Source organism: Cetorhinus maximus, chromosome 9, assembly GCF_964194155.1.
Source record: "Cetorhinus maximus chromosome 9, sCetMax3.hap1.1, whole genome shotgun sequence".
In the NCBI taxonomy this organism is placed as follows: domain Eukaryota; kingdom Metazoa; phylum Chordata; class Chondrichthyes; order Lamniformes; family Cetorhinidae; genus Cetorhinus; species Cetorhinus maximus.
The window spans coordinates 47382538-47405737 of record NC_135887.1 but is presented as its reverse complement, the minus strand read 5'-3'; the positions used below and the strand labels follow the sequence as shown (position 1 = coordinate 47405737).

The 23200-nt window shown below is 40.2% G+C and overlaps 1 protein-coding gene across 2 annotated transcripts in view; it reads left to right on the top strand.

Moving 5' to 3' along the window:
* usp32 (ubiquitin specific peptidase 32) overlaps positions 1 to 23200 on the top strand; it is a 243952-nt gene that overhangs the window by 92986 nt on the left and 127766 nt on the right. For both annotated transcript variants that reach the window (XM_078548648.1, XM_078548646.1), the window contains exon 4: positions 10751 to 10869. In XM_078548648.1, coding sequence (XP_078404774.1) covers positions 10751 to 10869 — 119 coding nt within the window. The remainder of the gene's footprint in view (positions 1 to 10750; positions 10870 to 23200) is intronic.

Below are 23200 nucleotides of genomic sequence, written 5' to 3'. Positions count from 1 at the left end.
ATTCCCTTTCATAGGCTACTGTTGAATCTGTATCTACCATCCTATCAGGCAGAGGGGGCTTTAATCTAAATAGAGTGGGGGAGGGTTCTGGAGAGGGGATTCGTAGGCTTGCAAAGCAGAAGGATATGGCAGCATTGCAGGGCAGCTATTTAGGTAATGATACCCAGCGTGTGACAGGAAGGGACAGAGTGTACAAACATTTTTTAAAAAGCAACAAATAGGTTCAAAGGGGGAAAAATGGTAAAAAGTCAAAATTAATAGCACTTTACTTGAATGCACATAGTATTCGGAACAAAATGAATGAATTGACGGCACAAATAGAGGTTAATGGGTATGATCTTATAGCCATTACGGAGACATGGTTACAAGGAAATTAAAGCTGGGAACTAACTATGACTTTTAGAAAGGACAGGCAGGAAGGAGAGGGTGGTGGGGGAGTTAGTGTTAGTGCATGATGGAATAAGTAAGATAGCAAGAAATGATCTTGGATCAGAAGATGCGGAATCCATATGGCTGGAGGTAAGGAATAACAAGGGAGGGAAGATGACGCTGGTGGAAGTAGTCTATAGGGCCCTGACCAGTAGCTATACTGTAGGACAGAGAATAATTCAGGAGATAATGAGAGCATGTAAAAAAGGCAGTATATTAATCATGGGTGACTTTAATATTCATGTAGATTGGGAAAATTAAATTGGTAGAGGTAGCCATGAGCAAGAATTCATACTGTATTCAGGACAGTTTCCTAGATCCGTATGTTATGGACCCAGCCAGGGATCAGGCTGTTTTGGATCTGGTAACGTGTAATGAGGCAGGTTTAATAAATGATCTGAGTAAAAGATCCTCTAGGAAACAGTGACCATAACATGGTAGAATTTAGCATTCAATTTGAGAGTGCGAAACTTTGGCCGGAAACAACTGTGCTAAACTTAAATAAGGGTAATTACAAAGGAATGACGGCAGAATTGGCTGGAGTGGACTGGGGAAGGAGTTTAGCAGAAAAGACGGTTGTTGAACAATGGCGGACATTTAAGAAGATAGCTCATGACTCACAATAAAGATATACCTCAGTGAGGAAGAAGGATTCTAGGAAGGGAATAAACTACCCATGGTTAACCAAGGAAGTTGAGGATAGTATCAAATTGAAAGAAAAAAACATACAATGTGGCAAAGATTAGTGGAAGTGGAAAAGTTTTAAAAGCCAACAAAAGATGACCAAAAATGAGGGAGAAAATAAACTTTGAGGGTGAACTTTCAAGTAATATAAAAACAGACTGTAAGAGCTTCTTTAAATATATAAAAAGGAAGAGAGAGGCCAAAGCGAACATAGGCCCGTTAGAGAATGAGGCTGGGGAAATAATGGGGAACCAGGAAATGGCAGAGGAGTTGAATAAATACTTTGCATCAGCTTTTACGATAGAAGACACTAATAACATTCCAAAATTACTAAATAATCAAGGGGCAAAAGGGGGAAGAGGAGGAAATAAATACAATCTCTATCACTAGAGAAAAAGTACTAGGGAAACTAATGGGGCTAAAGGCCGATAAGTCCCCTGGGCCTGATGGGTTGGGTCCTAAGATATTAAAGGAAGTAGCTACAGAGATCGTGAATGCATCTTAGATTCTGGAAAACTGCCAATGTAACAGCCTTATTCAAAAAGGGAGGGAGACAAGAAACAGGTAACTATAGGCCAGTTAGCTTAATACCCGTCATTGGAAAAATGTTAGAAAGAATGTAACAGAGCATTTAGAAATGCATAATATAATCAAGCAGAGTCACTATGGCTTCATGAAGGGGAAATCATGCCTGACAAAATTATTAGAATTCTTTGAGGAGATAACAAGCAGGATAGATAAAGGGGAGCCAGTAGTTGTAATATATTTGGATTTTCAAAAGGTGTTCGATAAGATACTGCACATAAGGCCACTTAAGATAAGAATCCATGGTGTTGGAGGTAGTATATTAGCATGGATAGAGGATTGACTAACTAATAGAAGTCAGAGTTGGGAGAGGGGGGTCATTTTCAGGATGGCAACCTGTAACTAGTGGAGTGCCACAGAGCTCAGTGCTGGGGCCACAATTATTTACAATATATATTAATGACTTGGATGAGGGAAAGGAATGTACTATCGCCAAGTTTACAGATGATACAAAAATAGGTAGAAAGGCAAGCAGTGGGGAAGACCTAAAAAGTCTACAGAGGGATATAGACAGGTTAAGTGAGTGGGCAAAAACTTGGCAGATGGAATATAATGTGGGAAAATATGAGGTTATGCATTTTGGCAGGAAGAATAGAGGAGCTGAATATTATTTAAATAGAGAAAGACTGCAGAAAGCTGCAGCACAGAGGGATTTGGCTAAAAGCTAGCATACAAGTTCAGGCAGTAGGGAAGGAAAATGGAATGTTGACCATTATTTCAAAGGGAATGGAGTATAAAAATAGAGAAGTCTTGCTAAAACTATACAAGGCACTTGTTAGACCAAATCTAGAATATTGTGAACAGTTTTGGTCCCCTTATCTAAGGAAAAATCTTCTAGCATTGGAGATAGTCCAGAGAAGGTTAACTAGGTTGATCCCAGGTATGGAGGGATTTTCTTATGAGGAGATGCTGAGTAGATTGGGCCTGTACTCGTTGGAGTTTAGGGGAATGAGAGGTGACCTTATTGAAACATAAGATTCTTATGGGGCTTGACAGGGTAGATGCTGAGAGGTTGTTTCCCCTTGTGGGAGGGTGTAGGGCCAGAGGGCATAATCTCAGAGTAAGGGGTCACCCATTAAGATCTAAAACAGAGATGAGGAGGAATTCCTTCTCTGGAATTTTTTACCGCAGAGGGCTGTAGAGGCTGGGTCGTTAAGTATATTCAAGGCTGACAGAGACATTTTTAACCAGTAAGAGAATCGAGGGTTCTGGGGAAAAGGCAGAAAAGTGGAGTTGAGGATTATCAGATCAGCCATGATCTCATTGGTGGAGCAGATTCGATGGGCTGAATGGCCCGCTTCTCCTACATCTTATGGAATTCCAAATCCTAACCACATGTTAGGTAAAAAAAATTCCTATTGTTGCCTCTGCTTCTATTGCCACTTTAAATCTATGCCCACTGGTTATAGACCCTTCAGTCATTGGATATGGGCTTTTCATTATTTATTCTATCTAAACTCTTTATAGTTTTAAATACTTATATAAAATCTCCTCTTAGCTTTGTGCTCAAATGGAAATTACTTTCTGTATGGCTATATTTGATTCCAGTCTAAAATCACCCAAAATTATTTTATTGTTATAAAAATCAGAAAATGCTGTAAATACGCAGCAGGTCAGCCAGCACCGATGGAGAGAGAAACAGGTTAACATTTCAAGACCATGATTTTTCTCCCATCAGAACTGGCAAATGTTAGAGATGTAACAGGTTTTAAACAAGTACCGAGGCTGGGAAAGAGGTGAGGAAGGAACATACAAGAAAGTCTAAGGGTGGAAAGCAGAAAAGCTCGAGTAGCAAAAAAGGTGATAATGCAAGGCAAAAGAGAAAGGTAATGGGACAGATAAAAGGTGGATCTAGAAGAGGTGTAAATAACAATAGCAGAATCATTACCTGTGCTGCTGTCTGAAAAAATGGATGCAGTGATCACTATCTGAAATTGTTGAACTCCATGTCGAGTCTGGAGGCTGTAAAATATCTGTTCCTTGCGCTTCCGTTGAGCTCCTTTCGAACAATGTAGAAGGCAGGGGTCAGAAAGGTCAGAGTGGTAACGGGGCACAGAATTTAAATGACTGGTGACCAACAGCCTTGGGACAGGTTTGTGGAGTGAACGGAGGCGTTCCACAAAACGGTCACCAACCTGTTTGATGCCCCCAGTGTAGAAGCAACCACATCACGAGCAGTGAATACAATATACTAAATTGAAAGAAGTACAAGTAAATTCTTGTCTTGACTTGAAAGGAATGTTGGAGGCCCTGAACAGTGGGAAGGGAGGAAAAAAATGGACAGGCTTTGCATCTCTAGTACTGGCAGGGGTGGATGCCATGCGAAAGGAGAGGTTGTTGGGGGTAGATCAGGGTGTTGCAGGGGGGAGGAAGTTATATTTGGTGGTGCTGTCGCACTGGAAATCGCAGAGGATGATGGTTGAATATTGAGGCTGTATTATTGCTCTGTTCTTGAATACATCCCTGAATTCTTTACAGATTATCCACCTTATCTCATCTCTGGTATCTGGTTGCCTGTGTTGAACATCAAGAACTTCACCCATCTATTTCTTAATTTAGTATGGATTCTGCCCTCTGTCACCTTTGCATTCTAGCACTACTAGAATATTTCATTAATATGCCCTTGTTCCTACCTAATCTCTCCAGAAACTAGTATAATCAAGAATAAAGGTTCCCAGTCATGTCCAAACTTAAGCCACGTCTCTGTTGGTGCTAAACTTGGTATCTTTCCTTAGTTATCAATGTTTCTAACTCTCCACATTTGCCTTGAATGCTTTGTATATTCTCATACATTCTATTCAATTATAACAGCTTTTTTGGAGCATGGACTCTTACTCTTTTTCCTAACTCCCTTTTTGATATCCCTTATCCCATCTACAATTGTATTTTTATCCCTTGCTTCCTCATCCTGCTTTTTGTTTTTAGTCTGATAGTATTTTCCCTTTTTAGCCATGTCTTGCACACCTGTTCCAATAGATTTATTAATCCTGCTCTCCGTCTAGTCACAAACATAGATTTTTCTAATAACTCCTACGCTATTAGTTTAAAACTTCTCCCGCTGCTCCCTTTAGCCTTCCTGAAAGGACATTGGTGCCGTTTCAATTCAGATGAAAGTCACTCCTTCAGTAAATTATTTCCCATGTTCCAGAAGTTTCTTGTAATTTGTCTAGAAGGTGAACCTTCCTTTGCTCAACAACTTGGTAGTGACCCATTGGCTTATGTATTCTTCTTCCTTATCATGTTCCAAGCCCAGCACAGGAAGCAATTAAGAGATTACCACACTTGAAGTTTTTGTTTTCAATTCTGTGCTCAACTCCATAAACTCCCGCAATGCGTTTCTGTCTTTCATTGCTTCCATAGTGGAACATAGTTTATGGCTGTCTGGCAGTATCAGTGGAGAGAGAAACAATCTTAAAGTTTTGAGTCTAATCTCTCTTCAGTAATTTAAATTTGTCTGACGGCTGCCCCTGGCAGTTGTCAACCACATTCCGTTATCCCTGTGTCTTGAACTGTCTAACGCCGTCTCAGAGTGATCTAGTTACAGAGATTGTGTTCCAGAAATTCCTCATCCCCTCTAATGCTGCAAAGCATGACTAAGTGCTCAATTTTTTGGCACTTCATACAAATGTGCTTCCTCTTGAGGATATAAGATGGTTCACATATTGTAAAACACACACATCTGGAAAAAAGAAAATGAAATATAAATAAAGCTGTAGTGTGTTCTGAATGGTACCAAAATGTCTGAGGTATTCTGATAGCTTTTATTTTAGAAAATGAAATAAATGTAGAAGTCTATTACAATTTTAGGGTCCCTGCAAGGTCATCTCTTTGCATCTCATTTTTAAACAAAAAAAGTGTTAGCCTGGACTTTTATTAATACTAAACATGTGCAAGAATCACAAAGGCTGGAAATACTCAGATCAGGCAGCATCTGTGGAGAGAGAAACAGAGTTAACGTTTTGAGTCGGTGCAATTAGAAATGCAACAGGTTTTAAGCAAGTGAAAAAGGGAAGGGTGGGGAAAAACAAAAGGGAAGGTCTGTGATAGGGTAGAAGATGGGAGAAATTAAACGACAAAAGAGTTGGTGGTGCAAGATCAAAGGGACTGGTCATGGGACAAATAAAGAAGCAAAAGATGTGTTTGGAGGAGAACTGCCATCCAAATGCAAAAATGAGACTAAAACCAAAACCTTCAAAGAAAAGGGGGCTGAGGTCACGGTCTGAAATTGTTGAACACAATGTTATGTTTGGAAAGCTGTAAAGTGCCAAATCAAAAGATGACATGCTGTTCCATCGAATGTCATTAGAATACTACATGTGAATTGCTGTTTCACTTTGGAGAAATGTTTGGGGGCTTGGCTAGTGAGGAGAGAAGAGGTGACATGGCAGAAATTGCACCTCCTTGCATGGAAAAGCACTGTGGGAAGGGGTGTTGGGGGTAATTGCCGAATAGACCAGGGTATCATGGAGGCAACTACCTCTTTAGCATACTTCCGTTGAGGAGAGGGGAGGGGAATATGTGTTTGGCGGTGTCACGCTGGAGATGGCAGAGAATGATTTGTTGAATATGGAGGCAGGCAGGATGGAAGGTGAGGACAAGGAGAATGCTGTCATTGTTCTAGTAAGAAGGGGAAGGAGTGAGATTAGAAGTGCAGGAAATGCTGGACATGGTCAAGGGCCCTGTCAACCATGGTTGGGGGGAGGGGGGGAATCCTTGGCTGAGGAAAAAGGATGACATATCAAAACAATTGGTATGGAAGGTTGCATCATTAGAACAAACGCAACAGAGACAGGAAATTGGAAACTGTTAAAGTGTCAGAGGCCACTAGAAGAGTCACGGATGTAGGCAAGAAAAGACTGGACAAGGGAAGAAAAAATAATTGATAGGAAGAAATCAATTTACTTGGGCAGGAGCAGGCTGAAACAATAGGTCTACCAGGGCAGTACTGCTTATGGATTTTGGGAAGGAGGTAGAAGTGAGCAGTTCAGAGTTGGAGCATCATGAGGTTGGAGGTGATGGAGGGAAGACCTCCAGAGGAGACGAAGTCAGTGGCACGCTTGGAGGCGATGACTTGATGCTTGATGATGGGGTCATGGTTCTGGGTTGAAGTCGGAAAGTTGGTGTTCAGCCTCTGCAAGGTAGAGGTTAGTCTGCCAGACAACAACAGCACCACCCTTGTCAGTAATGTTAGTGTTGGACTTAAAAGAATGGATTGTAGCAAGTTCAGAGGGAGACAGGTTAGAGTGAGTGAGGGGAGCAGAGAGAGATTGCGACAGCTGATCTCTCACTGGTAGTTCGCAATGAAAAGATCCAAGAGTGGGTATGACACCACAATGAGGGGTCCAGGTGGAGGGACAATACTGGAGATGGGGAAAAGGGTCTGCTGTGCAGCAAAGACTCCTGGCCAAAGAGGTAGAAGCAGTGATGAAAGAAGAGTTCAGCATGCTGAGCTCAATTCATTGAGGTGGAGGCATAAGGGGATAAAGTTGAGGGTTTTGCTAAGGACAGATCCTTCAGGGTTAAAGAGCAAGAAGTCATAGCGTAATGGGAATACATGGCCAGGGTTAAGATTATTCGAAGGAATTGGAGTTAGAGAGAAGTAAAATTGTTGAAAGGTCAGGAGGGACATTTATACCCATGAGTTGTTGAAGCTTGTGATCTTTTGTACATGAAAGGAAGAAAAAAAATGCCCTCTGCCATTTCTGCCAACTCCAGTTTGCTGGCACATAGAAAGTAGAAGCAGGAGTAGGCCATTCAGTCCTTCGAGCCTGCTGCGCCATTCAATATGATCATGGCTGATCCTCTATCTCAATGCCATTCTCCCACTCTCTCCCCATACCCTTTGACGCCTTTAAAGTCTAGAAATCTATCTATTTCCTCCTCAAATATATTCAGTGACTTGGCCTCCACAGCCCTCTGTGGTAGAGAATTCCACAGGTTCACCACCCCCAAGTGAAGAAGTTTCTCCTCATCTCAGTCCTAAATGGCCTATCCCCTATCCTGAGATTTTGACCCCTTGTTCTAGACCTTCCAGCCAGAGGAATCATCATCCCTGCATCCAGTCTGTCCATCCCTGTCAAAATTTTATGTTTCTATAAGATCCCCTTCTCTTCTAAACTCCAGTGAATACAGGCCTAATCGGCCCAATCTCTCTTCACACGACAATCCCAGCAATCAGTCTGGTGAACCTTCGCTGCACTCCCTCTATGACAAGTATATCCCTTCTTAGGTAAGAAGGCCAAAACTGCGTACACTACTCCAGGTGTGGTCTAACCAAGGCCCTGTATAGCTGCAGTAAGACATCCTTGCTCCTGTACTCCAGTCATCTTGCAGTGAAGACCAATATACTATTTGCTGCCTTAACTGCCTGCTGCACCTGCATGCTTGCTTTCAGTGATTGATGTACAAGGACATCCAGGTCCCTTTGTACATCAACATTTTCCAATCTATCACGATTTAAATAATACTGTGCCATTCTGTTTTTCCTACCAAAGTGGCACCCCTCCCCTCCCCATTCAGCATTCTGAAGGGACTATTTGCTCCATGACACCCTGGTCCACTTCTGAATCACCCTTGAGATTCCCCCCACTTCCCTGAGTACCTTCCAATGCAAGTATAGGAGATGCAGCACACCGCCTTTCACCACTTCTCTCGTCAGTGCCCAAGACTCCAAGCACTTGTTCCAAGTGAAACAGCGATTTACATGTACTTTCTTTCAATTTAGTTTCCTTTATTTAGTGATCACAATGCAATCTGCACTCCGTTGCGAAGACCAAATGCATATTGGGTGACCACTTTGTGGTACACCCATTCAGTCCACAAGCATGACCATGCATTTCTGGTCACCTTGCTCTTGTACTCACCTCCCTGCCCTTGGCCTCCTGCAGTGCCCCGATGAAGCTCAACGTAAGCTCGAGGAACAGCGCTTCATCCTTTGATTAGGAACTTTATGACCTTTGGGACTCTCAAATGAGTTAAGCAATTTCAGACCGTAACTTCTGTGCCCATTTTGTTTCCCTTTTCGTTGCAGGTTTTGGCTTTGCTCTCACTTTTCACATCTCTATACAAATCTGTTGTTTCTTTATTTGTTCCACTACAATGCTTTTTCACCTTGCACCACCAACTCTTTTGTGATCTAATCTCTCCTGCCTTCCAACCTATCATAGACTTTCCCTTCTGTTCTTTTCCCACCCTCTCCCCCTTTCATTTGCTCAAAACCTATTAGGTTTCTAAATTTCCCACTCGTGAAAGGTCACCAACCTGAAACATTAACTGTTACTCTCTCCATGGATGCTGCCTGAGCTGCTGGATGTTTCCAGCATTTCTGCTTTTATTTCAGATTTCCAACATCCCCGGAACTTTGCTTTTGTACTTGTAAGAATCAAACTGCCTCTGCTCACTCCACTAAGATGGTAATTTCAGGAAGAAAAATCCTTTCCTCTGATGTCACAAGGCTGAACTCCAGCTGAGGCTAAACTTTGCTCTTTTGGCCTCTTGCAACTCATTTTACTCTTCCAATAGCTATTTATTAGATCAGGATATATAGCTATCATTGAGACTATTTGTAAGATTGCAGTTTGCATACTTTCTTCACATGAGAGCTTGGGACTTTTAAGCACCTGGTTGGCAGCCTCGCCAATCCATTTCTACATTACAAGTGTGATGGCAGGTAGAAAGGTAAAATGGCCAAAAGAATGTGATTGTCTAAATATGGGCATGCAGCAAATGAATAAAGAAGTACTAAAACATTTGTATAAAACATTGGTTAGGCCGCAGACTCTGAAGTTTTGGGCATCCTGTTAAAGAAAGGAAATTATAGCCATTTAAAGTGCTCAGCATAGATTCAACAGAAAATGCCAGGATTTGAAAATTATAGTTTATTTTAAGAGTGACTTGAGATGTTGGACTTATATCCACAGGAGCAATTAAAGAGGAGACAATGGAAAAAGCATACGTTTTTTGCAGCGTATTGATAGCATGAATAGCGAAAGACTATTTTCACTGATTTGAAAGGCGGTATCAAGAGGTCAACAATTTTAAATGATCCCTGCAAGTGAGGAGAGACTTGAAGCGATATTTCTTTATGCAGAATGTTATATGAGTATGAAATACTTTGCCCCAAAAAGTGGCTGAACTATGGGCAGTTGTTTGTTTTAAAGAAAAAATGGATAAATATTTGAAGGAAGAAAAATGCAAAACTCTGAAGAGAGGAGCTGTGGAGATCATCTTGGATTACTCCATCAAAGAACTGTTACAGACACAATTGGCTGACTAGATTTCTTAATTGTAAACTTCTGCAATTCTGGCTTTACATTTGTATGTGGAGATGCAGTAAATGAGGAAGATAGCATCTGATAACTACGATTTTCCTAATTATTTGAATAAATGGCAACTTTATTTTCAAATCTGGATCAGTTATTTTTTTCTAACCTAATAAAGCTATGGGATACCAGAAAGTTATTTGTGTGTTGTGTGGGGTCTTAATGCTATCTCCTCCAGATAGAGAACCAAGCTGTATAATGGAATGAGGCTTATAATATCGCAGAGTTCAGGAAGGTTGTTTTTCCCCAGTTGTATGATGACAAATTCCTATTTTGTTCAAAGAATCCAACAGATTAACATGTGTAACCTAATTTGGCTGTAATTATGTAAAAAAAACACTGACCATAGAACGCTCACACTGACAAAAGATCCAAATATCTCTCATGTATCACAATTGCCGTTTCTGTTCAAAGTTAACGACACTGCTCACGGCCATTTAAATAAAATGATAAAGTAATGGAAGATTATTGGTGTCCTTGACAAACATTTAGAGCACTAGGAGGAAGCAGCTTGTATTCCTCAAACAGACCCACCTGGATTGACTAGTGTCTGTGACAATTGCTGCAGATTAGCCTTCTCATTTTCCTGACTCTGGATGTAAGGACGTTCTTAATTTGAGGGAGAAATGAAAATGGGAACATAGTTTACAATTTACAGAAACCAGTCCCTACTTTCATCAAAATATTACAATTATGAATTGCATTTTAACTTGTATTTAATTCTTTTACAGATATTTTTAACCTCTTTGCTAATGAATCTGGGAGCTATGTCGTGCGAGAGGAGATGGAAACCATGTTACAGGCCTGTGATGGTGAGGTTCAACTGGGAGTTAAGAAGTGCTTTGTCGAGGTAGGAGTTTGACACTTTGTTTACATACCTATTAATCCAACTATTCAAGGCAAATAATGCTGCAGATGCAGGAAATCTAGAACAAAAATAGAAAATGTGAAATGCACTGATCTGTGTAAAGGATTGACAATTTAATGTTTCAGCTATGACATTTTATCAGAAAATATGACACATGAACAGCTCCTAAGAAGGAACAGAGTAAAGGAAAGAGAGAACACAAAAAAATAAACAAAAGAATGCAGTGATTAGGTGGAGAGCAGGTGATGGTTTAACTAACTTGGTGTAAGACAAAAGGAGGAATGATGAGAGCCAGAAAACGCATGATTAGTGGAATCAAATCGGGGAATTGTGAAAACCTGGAAAAGTAGAACATGCTCTTGTGGCCCAGGAATCTGCTTTGCTTTGCCATTTTTGCCCCTGCACCCACTTTATTGGCCAGCAGGGTTCCCTTGCGCATCAGATACTTCTGTCCTCAGGACTCCTGTTCCATCTGAGCCCCACCCTCTGGCCTCCTGCTCTTCCTTGATCTTTATATTGAGAACGTGACATTGGTTGCATTGGTTTCTTCACTCGCCTTGCTCGCTCTAATTTGGCCAAGGTATTGCCCTGAGGAATGAGTCAATGAATGGCTGTCACTTATTTTGTTTAGCTGAAACAGGCGCAATGTATGTACATGTACTTTGTCTGCAAAGAACAGGGCCCTGTGTATTAATATACGTAGCTTCCAGTGCACGCTAATGTGCCACATTGTGAGCCCAACTGACCATCTTAAATTGGTTGACATTGTAATCCTTAGCACATTGAGGATTTTTAGCAAATGTTGTCCAATCATGGAATCACATCTAACGTTGGGCACTGTGTTTTGAGTTCTGCAAGCACGAACTGGTTGGGTACGGTCTGTACCCTGCCCGTTGCGAACAACGGCTGGGACATGCTGTTTGATACGATCTGCCAGTCTTTGGGATGTGCAGCCTACCTACCTAGCATCACACTGGCACTGAAATTCATATACCACATCACTCATTTGTGTGATAGGCAGAACATCTTTTTGGGTAAATACACTTCAGTTAACAGCATGTCACTGCCCCTTGAAAGTATATACAGGAAGCTTGCTTTTGCAGAACCGTTAGGTGGCAAAACCCTTTTGAAGCTGTTCTTCTGGCACTGGCAGTGAGTGTATCAGCGTTGATTGTGAATTGTTTAAGCCTCAAACCTATTTTCAAAAGATGGCGCATTTGTTTTATTAATATTGCGTATATTTTGTATTATGTGGTGAATATAGTGACCCCAATAGTCATGTTTGGTGAGCATCGAAATCTATATCTCCATTTTCACCAGGACAACCTGCAGAGCCCTTGCTGCTGCTTTGAAATGTCTCCAAACACTTTCACTGACGTTCCATCTAGCTGACCTTTACCTTACGTAGAAAAACTTTTCCCTTGACTCCACACTTTTTCTAGATATAAGATGTTGCAGTGTGGTCCTACCCATACCTGTCTTTCGGCGGGATTTTCCGCACCCACCAGCCGCTGTGATCTTCTGGTCCCGCCTCAAGTCAATGGACTTCTGGCTGGGGCGCCACCTTGCCTGCGGCAGGTCCCAGCCGCGACGGGGCTGGAAAATCCTGGCCTTTGTGTTGGATATGTTGGACGTTCTTTGTTCCAATCGCAATCGGGTCCCCTCCCTAGTATCCATTTCTATTATTTCTTGATTCCCCTGTATTTCCTCCAACCTCCCAAATATCCTGTATATTATGCTGACAATGCTCCTTTTTATTTGCCACTTTTATTCTCTCTCCAACTCCCATATTCTCTCTCCAACTCCCATTCTATTCATTCTTGGCCTTCTGCACTGTTTCAGTAAAGCTCAACATAAGCTTGAGGAACAGCACCTCTTTGAGCACTCTGCAGACATCTTGCCTTAACGTTGACTTCAACAGCTTCAAGCTTTAATTACAGCTTTCATTTTCTCTAAAGCAGTAGCTGCCTGTAAAATAGAATGGGTGTGGTAGTGCATTTGGATAAAGGAGCACATGGCATGGAGATCACCCGAGACTCAAAGTTTTCCAGTCGATATCCAATTGAGTGCATTGTATAATCCCTATTTAATATTCGTTCCAATTTTTAAAAAATGAGGAAAGAGTAGGATAATAGGATTAGAGTAAATAACTTCAGTTTGAAGACCTAATCTCTGAAAAGATGTAATGGAGCAAATAGCCTCATCTGTGCTGTAATTTGCATAATTCTGAAAGGGCAATGTGCAAATACATCAGAGTAATAAATAATTGCCACCCCTATTTGAGGGTTGAGTGCTGATTTAATGCTTAATCCTTTATCAGAATGTTAGTTCCAAATAGAATTGAACTTACTGTGTCAAAATTTGAAATAATTTCTGGCTGCTAAAATAAGTTACAGTTGACAAGCTAGTGACTCAGTGGCAAATACTTTTGGATTTAAGGGCTGTGTTAGGCTTGAGTTGCTTTCTGTGATTGGAAAAGTTTTCAGTTTGCTTTTCATGAAGATAGCTTTGTATCTAATATTTTCACTTATGTTTGGAAGGGGTCTAAATTGCTTTGCTTGAATTGTAGCCCCAGCTTGGTGATTGCAAAGTGGCATTGAGGACTGCCATGATAAAGCACAGAGCCCATATATTCTGCCTCTGCCTAGGGAGGGTGTGTTTGCAAGTGCTTACCAAGGGACAAAGTGGGAATTAAACTTTTTAAAATGTTAATAAGCTGGACAGGAAATGGGAAATAGAATTGCATATACAGCTGAAAAATATATTCTTGTAATTGGTAATGGAAGTCAATTGGAACTTGGTGCAGGTAGAACAAGTTTCATTTATATAACATACTAACTTGGAAAATGCCCTAAGGCACATCATAAAGGCATAATCAGGGAAATAGCAACACTAAGCCAAAGAAGGGGCTACCAGTAGGGATGATTAAAAGCTGCATGAAAGAGGTCAATTTTAAAAGAGCCTTAGTGTCCTAAAAAGATTTACATTTTGCCAGTGCTGCATGGAGAAGAAAAGTAAAACAATTTGAAATGCAAGACGTAAACCCAAACTGGAGGATTCCCATCTTCATCTTCCGCAGTAAAGATAATACTAGCAGCAACTTATCTCTATCTAAAGGGATTGATGATTGCTTAGCACTAACATGCTACTTCAGCATTTGTCAACCTAATGTGTTCTGGTTGATTCCCTTTCTACTTCAGAGACAGGCAAAGTTTGTGTTTTTCACTCCATAGTTCTTGAAAGACACCCAGACAAGGAACATGTCACGCGAGGCAGCTTCTTATAAATTGCATCTCTTGCAGTACGATCTTGTTAGTTACTCAAATGATAACCTCAAAAATCAGAGAGCCCTCATGTAGATTGACCCTTGTATTTGTTGGATTGGCCCATAAGTCAGTATTAATTAATAACCATGTTTGATCTAGATTTTCTTGGGCCTTTAGAAGAATGTAGTGTATAAGCAGTAACTTCTCTACGTTATATTTAATCATGATATTTCAACAAAGTCAGTATTCTGCAAAGAATGGACATACCACCCTTTGTGTAAAAGAAATGTGGTTTCTCACTCTCCATTTAATTCATTGTGGTTTCAGTACACAGGTTTGTACAAGTTAGTTTGCCCATTTAATGAGTTGAGTCAAGGTGGGGCTTTACTAGATGGTTTTAGGAAATTGTTGTTAAGGCAGCATAGTAACTGTTACGGGCTCTGTGGAAGGGGAGTGAAGGGGGATTTTAATTTCTTACTTTGGGATGACGCACATTACACCAATTTTTCTAATTTTTTACACCTGCCATCCTTTTGGGTAGCTTAGTGAAAATGCATGCATTTTTTGTTTTCTGGGCATTATGCTTATTAAAGTTTTGTTTTAACCATGCAAATTTATTTTGTGTAATGTTCCTAGCACAGCCAGGTGATACAACCTGAACTTAAATGGTAGATCTTGAGGTATAATGTTCAAACCTCATGTGCCACCCAGTTCCCAACAATCATCTCAATTTTAATTGTTACAACACCTGGATATTCTTTCTCTGGCTTAGGCAAATATTGATGAATAAGATGATATATCACATCCCCCCTCTGTCAAAGTGGTCACCACTTGAGTCGGTGCATTGTTCCACCTTCATTCTTTTTTGATCTGCATCCAAGCTAGTTTCAGAATAGCTTAATAACATTGTGCGTAATGTGCAGAGTGCCAAGCCTACTTGCCTTTATTGTTCCACCCTTTAGCATGTATAGATGGGATACTGGTACAATCATTTGTAAGAGCGCGCACCGTGTAATTGTGCAGGGCGCGCACCGTGTAATTGTGCAGGGCGCGCACCGTGTAATTGTGCAGGGCGCGCACCGTGTAATTGTGCAGGGCGCGCACCGTGTAATTGTGCAGGGCGCGCACCGTGTAATTGTGCAGGGCGCGCACCATGTAATTGTGCAGGGCGCGCACCGTGTAATTGTGCAGGGCGCGCACCGTGTAATTGTGCAGGGCGCGCACCGTGTAATTGTGCAGGGCGCGCACCGTGTAATTGTGCAGGGCGCGCACCGTGTAATTGTGCAGGGCGCGCACCGTGTAATTGTGCAGTCAGGTATTATGAACTAAAAGATGATGAATCACTTAAAATCATTGCAGCACGGAAAGAGCCACAATTGTTTCTGCTGGATCTTTGAGCTAGCCACTTAGTCCCAAATCCCAGTCATTTCTTTGTAGCCGTTACCTTTTATTTTTCAAATAGTTATCCACTCCCTTTTTAAAAACTATTATGGATTCTCCCTCCACCACTGTATCTGTTGGGGCATTCCATGTCCTCTAACAACTTTTTGTGCATTTTTAAAAAAAAAGTCCCCTAACTCTCCTTGCCTTTTCATAAAGATCTTAAATTTTACTCTCAGACTTACTGATAATTGGAAATCGCTTTTTCCTGTTTGTCATGTCAGTAACTTATATATAGGGCCTTTTAATGGCAATTATTTCAAGGAGGAATTAACTTTACACATTTGCCTGAAAATGGTCGACTTGTGAGCACCTTCCAGATAAATCACATGGCTCCTCCTTTTTGCTTTGCAAAATGAATTCATTTAAACTTCCCACTTATTGTAAACAAAGAATTCCAAATTCCAAAGAAAGCATTGTGGCTGCTCACTTAACTATTTTTGGGAAATCTATGTTGGTAGCTCTGTCACAAATACTATAGGTGGTGCTTGGTAGATCAGTCTATTTTGTTTAAAGTTAAGAACTTTAGGCAAGATTGTTCCAAATAATTGAGGGTTCTAGATCATAATCAGATTCATCCTCATTTCATGTTGAGTATGGAGACATAACTAGTTTGAAGGAGTAAGGTAGTTTATGCAAGAATAATAGTAGTTCTCCAAAATGATGCTAGTATTTTGTCAGGGGGCATATCTGAAAACAGGTGATCAATCGAAGTAAAAGGTAAAATGTAGACACTTGTTTAGTATTTGGAGAAGCTAAAACAATTGAAAATTTGATCTAGTTTTAATTTTAAATCTGCTTTGTGTTGAAGTTGATGTTTAGTGGTTTTAAGGCTTGATTAAATGTTTTTGTATCAAATATGGCACTGACATAACATGATTATTTTAGCCTGCTGTAATTACAATAGGTTAAGCTTCCTGCTAATGCACTCAGAAAACATGCTGAAAGGCCATATCATGAAATAGTGCACACTAACCTAAGATTTTCCATCTATTGAAATTATAAACATAAAAGATCACAGTTTATGCTATGAGCAATTCAGCAGAAATTTACACCTAACGGTATTTGAAGACAATTTTTTAAAGTTTTCTCAGGTGGCAGTGCTATCTACCTTCAATGTATCAATTTAGGTGTACCCCGTTGGTGCTGCCTTTACATGTCCTAAATATATATATATATATTATTTTATATTTGTCCCTAAAAGATAAACTTTGTATCAAAAGGCCTATTTGGGAAGGCAAGGGTTTATATCAGCAACAATATTTGGGTATATTAGCCTAATTATGGATCATGTAATGAAATGTGTAGGTTTACATTTGCCTATCACTTTTTATATATTAGCAATTCTAATTCCCGACTGCCTATCTTGCACATTTCATTGTCCCTATTGTTGTCTTCCTACCACATTTTCTAGAGTGCTCTGCTGTTGAAAAGAATGGAGGGATGATATTGGTTTAGCTGTAGGAGACAGAGGGTGATGACAGAAGGCTGCTTTAGTGACTGGAGGCCAGTGTCCAGTGGCGTACCACAGCGATCTGTGATGGGTCCCCTATTATTCGTCATTTATATAAACGACATAGATGACTATATGGAGGGTAAGATTAGTAAGTTTGTGGATGACAAAGATTAGCTGGGTGGTTAACAGTGAGGTAGAGTGTCTTGGGCTACAGGAAGATATAGACGGGATGGTCAAATAGGCAGATAAGTGGCAGATGGAATTTAACCCTGAAAAGTGTGAGGTGATACACTTTGGAAGGAGTAATTTGACAAGGAAGTATTCAATGAACGGCATGACACTGGGAAGTTCTGAGGAACAAAGGGACCTTAGCGTGTGTGTCCATAGATCCCTGAAGGCGGAGGGGCATGTTAGTGGGGTGGTGAAAAAGGCATATGGGGCACTTGCCTTTATCAATTGAGGCATAGATTACAAAAGTAGGGAGGTCATGTTGGAGTTGTATAGAACCTTGGTGAGGCCACAGCTGGAGTACTGTGTGCAGTTCTGGTCGCCACATTATAGGAAGGATGTGATTGCACTAGAAGGGGTGCAGAGGAGATTCACCAGGATGTTGCCTGGGATGAAACATTTAAGTTATGAAGAGAGGTTGGACAGACTTGGGTTGTTTTTGTTGGAGCAGAGAAGACTGAGGGATGACCTGATCGAGGTGTACAAGATTATGAGGGGCTTGGACAAGGTGCATATGGCGCAGCTGTTCTTAGTTGAAGGGTCAGTCACGAGGGGACATAAGTTCAAGGTGAGGGGCAGAAGGTTTAGGAGGGAATGTGAGGAAAAACTTTTTTACGCAGAGAGTGGTGACGGTCTGGAATGCACTGCCTGGGAGGGTGGTGGAGGCGGGTTGCCTCACACCCTTTAAAAAGTACCTGGATGAGCACTTGGCACATCGTAACATTCAAGGCTATGGGCCAAGTGCTGGTAATTGGGATTAGGTAGGTAGGCCAGGTGTTTCTCAGGTGTCGATGCAGACTCGATGGGCCTCTTCTGCACTGAGATTCTGAGATTATTGCTGAGTGTCATAGGATTAATTGCACATCTATGTTGATTCATGTTAGCTCAGCCAGGTCATCACAAGGAAGTGGTAGCGTAGTAATGCGACTGGGTTAAGAATCCAGAGACCTAGGTTAATGCTCTGGGGGCATGGGTTCAAATCCCACCATGGTAGAAAGTGGAATTTAAATTTAATTAATCTGGAATATAAAGCTAGCCTCATCTGATTCTCAGATGTCCTCTAGGGAAGGAAATCTGCCATCTGTAACTGGTCTGGCTTGCATGTGACACCCATAGCAATGTTGTTGACTCTAACCTGTCCCCTGAAATGGCCTAGCGAGCCACTCAGCTCAAAGGCAATTGGTGATGGGCAACAAATGCTGGCCTTGCCAGTGATGCTCACATCCCCATGAAAAGGTAAAGAAAAATAGTAAGTTAAAATAGACCTAAGTATCATTAGACTAAAGAAAAGATTTTAAAAGGCTTCTAATTGCCATCCATAACTCCTGCTGAAAGGTTTGTCCATAGATATTGGGAGAGGGAAGGATTGTAATGCTCTGACAGTCAGAATGTCTTGCCTTGCTTTTGCACAGCACATTTTATTTAGACTGATCTCTCAAATATGACAATATTGAAATCTTTATTCCTTTAAGCACAAGTGCTTTGCTTGTACTGTGGAATTTACAGCTTGATAAAATATGTTCGAGTCCACATTCCACATGTGGAAAGTTTTTTTTCAGTGAATATTTGGTGGGAGAAAGTGTGCAGAGACTAAGTGAAAACATGTCTCCATTTCTGACTCCTGTCACAGAGATAGCCGGCCTCCTGACTGGGCACCCAATTAGCAATGAGTTTTAATATAAAATCCGTTTATTATCTTTATTTTTTGAAAAAACTAGCCTGTATCTTTTCACATGGTGTATGAATGAAGTATGAATTTAGAATTCTATTTCAACGTTTTGGGTGCATTTTTTGGTCCGTTTTATAAACTGATGTTTTGTAAGACATAATATGGAATATGTAATTGTGTCATGCAGAATGTGAAGGCAAATCACTTTACCCGGTAAGTTTGGTTCACTTCAGTTTAAGAAGGCACTTTAGAGGAGGGACGAGGACCGGAAAGAGAACTGACATCAGATCATGACTACGTAACAGGAATTTTGTGGGCTGCCAGCTGTAATCGTATTCATTGGATACTTTAGGTTCCTCTTTTGTGTGGTTTTCTTCTGGGGTTTCCCCACCAACTTATGAACCCATGTGAGTTTAGTCACTGTAGACACATTTAGAGGGAGTGGTTTCTTCACAGTATATATACTCAGAATTTTTTTTTAAGTATATACATATAGGTATTCTGACAGTTGGACTGATCTTGTTCCACACATTGCTTTCTCAAGTCAATACACTAAGCCAAGGTTGTTTAGATGGTATACTCGTTGTGGATCTGTGGCATGACATGATAATAAGGGCATGTGCTTGATATAAAAACTTTCCCTTAAAATGAGAAAATACTCAAGGATTATATGAAGAATGGTGACAACAGCACGTGTGGTGAGTAATAGTTTTACTTGATTAATTAAGGATAAGATCTTCAAGAGCTTACACAAACTTGTGTTGTATTTTTGCAGTGAATCTTAAAATTTCTGAATAACCTAGCATTTATGTATAGGAATATTTTTGCCTGATTTCCCTGCTGTGAAGCATCTTGGGACTTTATGCTATGTCAAAGATGCAATATAACTGCAAGTTATTGTTGAAATGGTGCGATAGGAACATTTTCAGTTGAATTGGCTTAATGATTCACAGATCATGTATACATATATATACATACATACATATAGTGAATAACGTACTTTTTAGAGAGAGTTCTAAATCAACCTTACCCCATTTTTCTTTTACTATTTGGAATTTATTTCACTATTTTTGACCAATGGTCAGCTTTCAGTTGGCAAGATGTTCTTTGACCCAAACCCCAACATTGTGTGAAGTATCTGAGATAATGGATTACAGGGTGAACTTTTTATTAATCATTGACTTGTGTACAGGATCCCACCACGTATCCCTGAACTCGTAAAATCAGCAGCAAAACACCACATTGATAATGTTGTTCAGTTAAACTACTGATGAGATTGTACAGAGGCATAAAGTAGATTAGCAGATTAGGTATTTTGGAATACCTCACCATATACCGTATATTCCAAAACAAATGTTTTAAAAGTTTAGCAGAGCACCTCAATAACTTGGGGTAATAGGATCCCATGACTAAAAGTATTACATTAAAATAAATAAACACTGTATTTCACAATTAAGAACTTCAATCAAAATAGGTTCCAAATGAATCTGGGAGTCCCTCAGGCTGTCGATCAATACCAGTATCAAAGATGTTCGTGCCATGGCAGCAGCTGGATTATATACCGACTTGTATCTTATTCAAATGTTGCACAAACAGTCAGCATCTTGGCATAAATATGGGTGTAGCATAAACAGAGGATCTTAAGACTTAGCATGTGGCCTGCGCCCTGTGGACAGCATGACTATGGCATTATCTGGTGGGAAAATAAGGCTAGAATCTTCTAAAATAGTTCCAAGCCTCGTGCATTTTTGAGTAGACTGATCAGAATAGAAGCAGGTGTTTTTTTTTTAAAGATTGTTCCAAAGCATATTAACCTTGATTCAGTAAAAAGGAACAAACACCTTTAAATTGTTACAGTATTAGATCGAGTTAAACTTCATATGGAAAGTTGTTAACTTAGTTCAAATAAGGATGAACAAAGTATGCTATTTGGTATAAAGGAGCCGAATTATCAGACTAATTTCTCCAAGTGAAGTGTCCAGTGATATCTGTATTTGCTGTTAAAGCAAAAATAAGTAGAAGTATCAAAATTTGGTAAAGGTTAATAATTCTGTGATTTTTTTCCAAAATGTGATTCAATTCATATTTAATTTTTTGAGATGGTGAGATTCTTATTATACTTCAGAATACCAGATACTGAAGGATAGAACTGGAGCCAATCTTCACACTTTTATGTTTGTTTACAGAGTTACACATTATAAGCATACACCTCCTCACCCAACAACCACAGTTTTAGTCTGTCTTTTTCAAGGAATTCGAGTAAATCACCAGTTAATGTATGTATACTATTAAAAACAATACATATACAATTAACAATTGCTGCTTTAAAGATCTTTGAACAAGACATGCCAAAAATCAAAATGCAGTTTCAAAGTAACTTGATATTTTTGAAAAAGATTCAATAAATGCCAACATTCACCTAATCAGTGGGACATTGTTTTTGATGCCTTTGTCATTATCTTAAACTGTCATTTTAACATCTCTAGCATTGGCATCCATCCTACCCGGGATTTAATGCAAGAACAAAAACAGAATTACCTGGTAAAACTCAGCAGGTCTGGCAGCATCGGCGAAGAAGAAAAAAGTTGACGTTTTGAGTCCACATAACCCTTCAACAGAACTGAGTAATATTAGGAGAGGGGTGAAATATAAGCTGGTTTAAGGTTGGGTGGGGGGGGTTGTGGGGGGTGGTTGTAGGGACAAGCAAGCAGTGATAGGAGCAGATAATCAAAAGATGTCACAGACAAAAGAACAAAGAGGTGTTGAAGGTGGTGATATTATCTAAACGAATGTGCTAATTAAGAATGGTTGGCAGGACACACAAGGTACAGCTCTAGTGGGGGGTGGGGTGGACAGACTAACAGGGCATAAAAGGTATAAATTTAAAAATAATGGAAATAGGTGGGAAAAGAAAAATCTATATAAATTATTGGAAAAAAACAAAAGGAAGGGGGAAGAAACGGAAAGGGGGTGGGGATGGAGGAGGGAGTTCAAGATCTAAAGTTGTTGAATTCAATATTCAGTCCGGAAGGCTGTAAAGTGCCGAGTCGGAAGATGAGGTGCTTTTCCTCCAGTTTGCGTTGGGCTTCACTGCAACAATGCAGCAAGCCAAGGACAGTCTGTCTTTGGTTTGCTGCATTGTTCCGGTGAAGCCCAACACAAACTGAAGGAACAGCACCTCATCTTCCGACTAGGCACTTTACAGCCTTCCGGACTGAATATTGAATTCAACAACTTTAGATCTTGAACTCCCTCCTCCATCCCCACCCCCTTTCCGTTTCTTCCCCCTTCCTTTTGTTTTTTTCCAATAATTTATATAGATTTTTCTTTTCCTACCTATTTCCATTATTTTTAAATCTATACCTTTTGTGCCCTGTTAGTCTGTCCACCCCACCCCCCACTAGAGCTGTACCTTGTGTGTCCTGCCAACCATTCTTAATTAGCACATTCGTTTAGATAATATCACCACCTTCAACACCTCTTTGTTCTTTTGTCTGACATCTTTTGATTATCTGCTCCTATCACTGCTTGCTTGTCCCTACAACCACCCCCCCCTCCCCACCTTAAACCAGCTTATATTTCACCCCTCTCCTAATATTACTCAGTTCTGTTGAAGGGTCATGAGGACTCGAAACGTCAACTTTTTTCTTCTCCGCCGATGCTGCCAGACCTGCTGAGTTTTTCCAGGTAATTCTGTTTTTGTTTTGGATTTCCAGCATCCGCAGTTTTTTGTTTTTATTTAATGCAAGAAATTATTTTTGTTACATCAGTCAAATGTCAAAAGTGCAATGGGAAAGAATGGATTAGTGTAGAACTAAGACACTTTAATGGTGGTGTTTCATTGACAAGGCAACATATGTGTGTCTATATGTTTTTACATACGACTTGATTTTGCTTCACCCTTTGTGCAGGTGATAATTTTGGAGCTAAATAGCTGTATACAGCTTTCCTTTACTGTAGCTGAATGGACTATCTTGTTAAAACTAGGATATAAAAATGTTGGTCTTAAATTTTTCACTAGTTGTGTTAGAATCATACAGCACAGAGAGATCATTTGGTCCACTGTGTCTACACCAGCTCTTAGAAAAAGCTATTGAAATACCCCTATGACCCAGCAAATTTTTCTTTTTTTAAAGTAGGACCCAATTTCCTATTGAAAGCTATTATTGAATCTCCTACCATTCTTTCAGTTAGTGCCTGTCAATTCATTGCTTGCTATGCAAAAGGATTTCTCCTCATCTCCACCCTGGATTT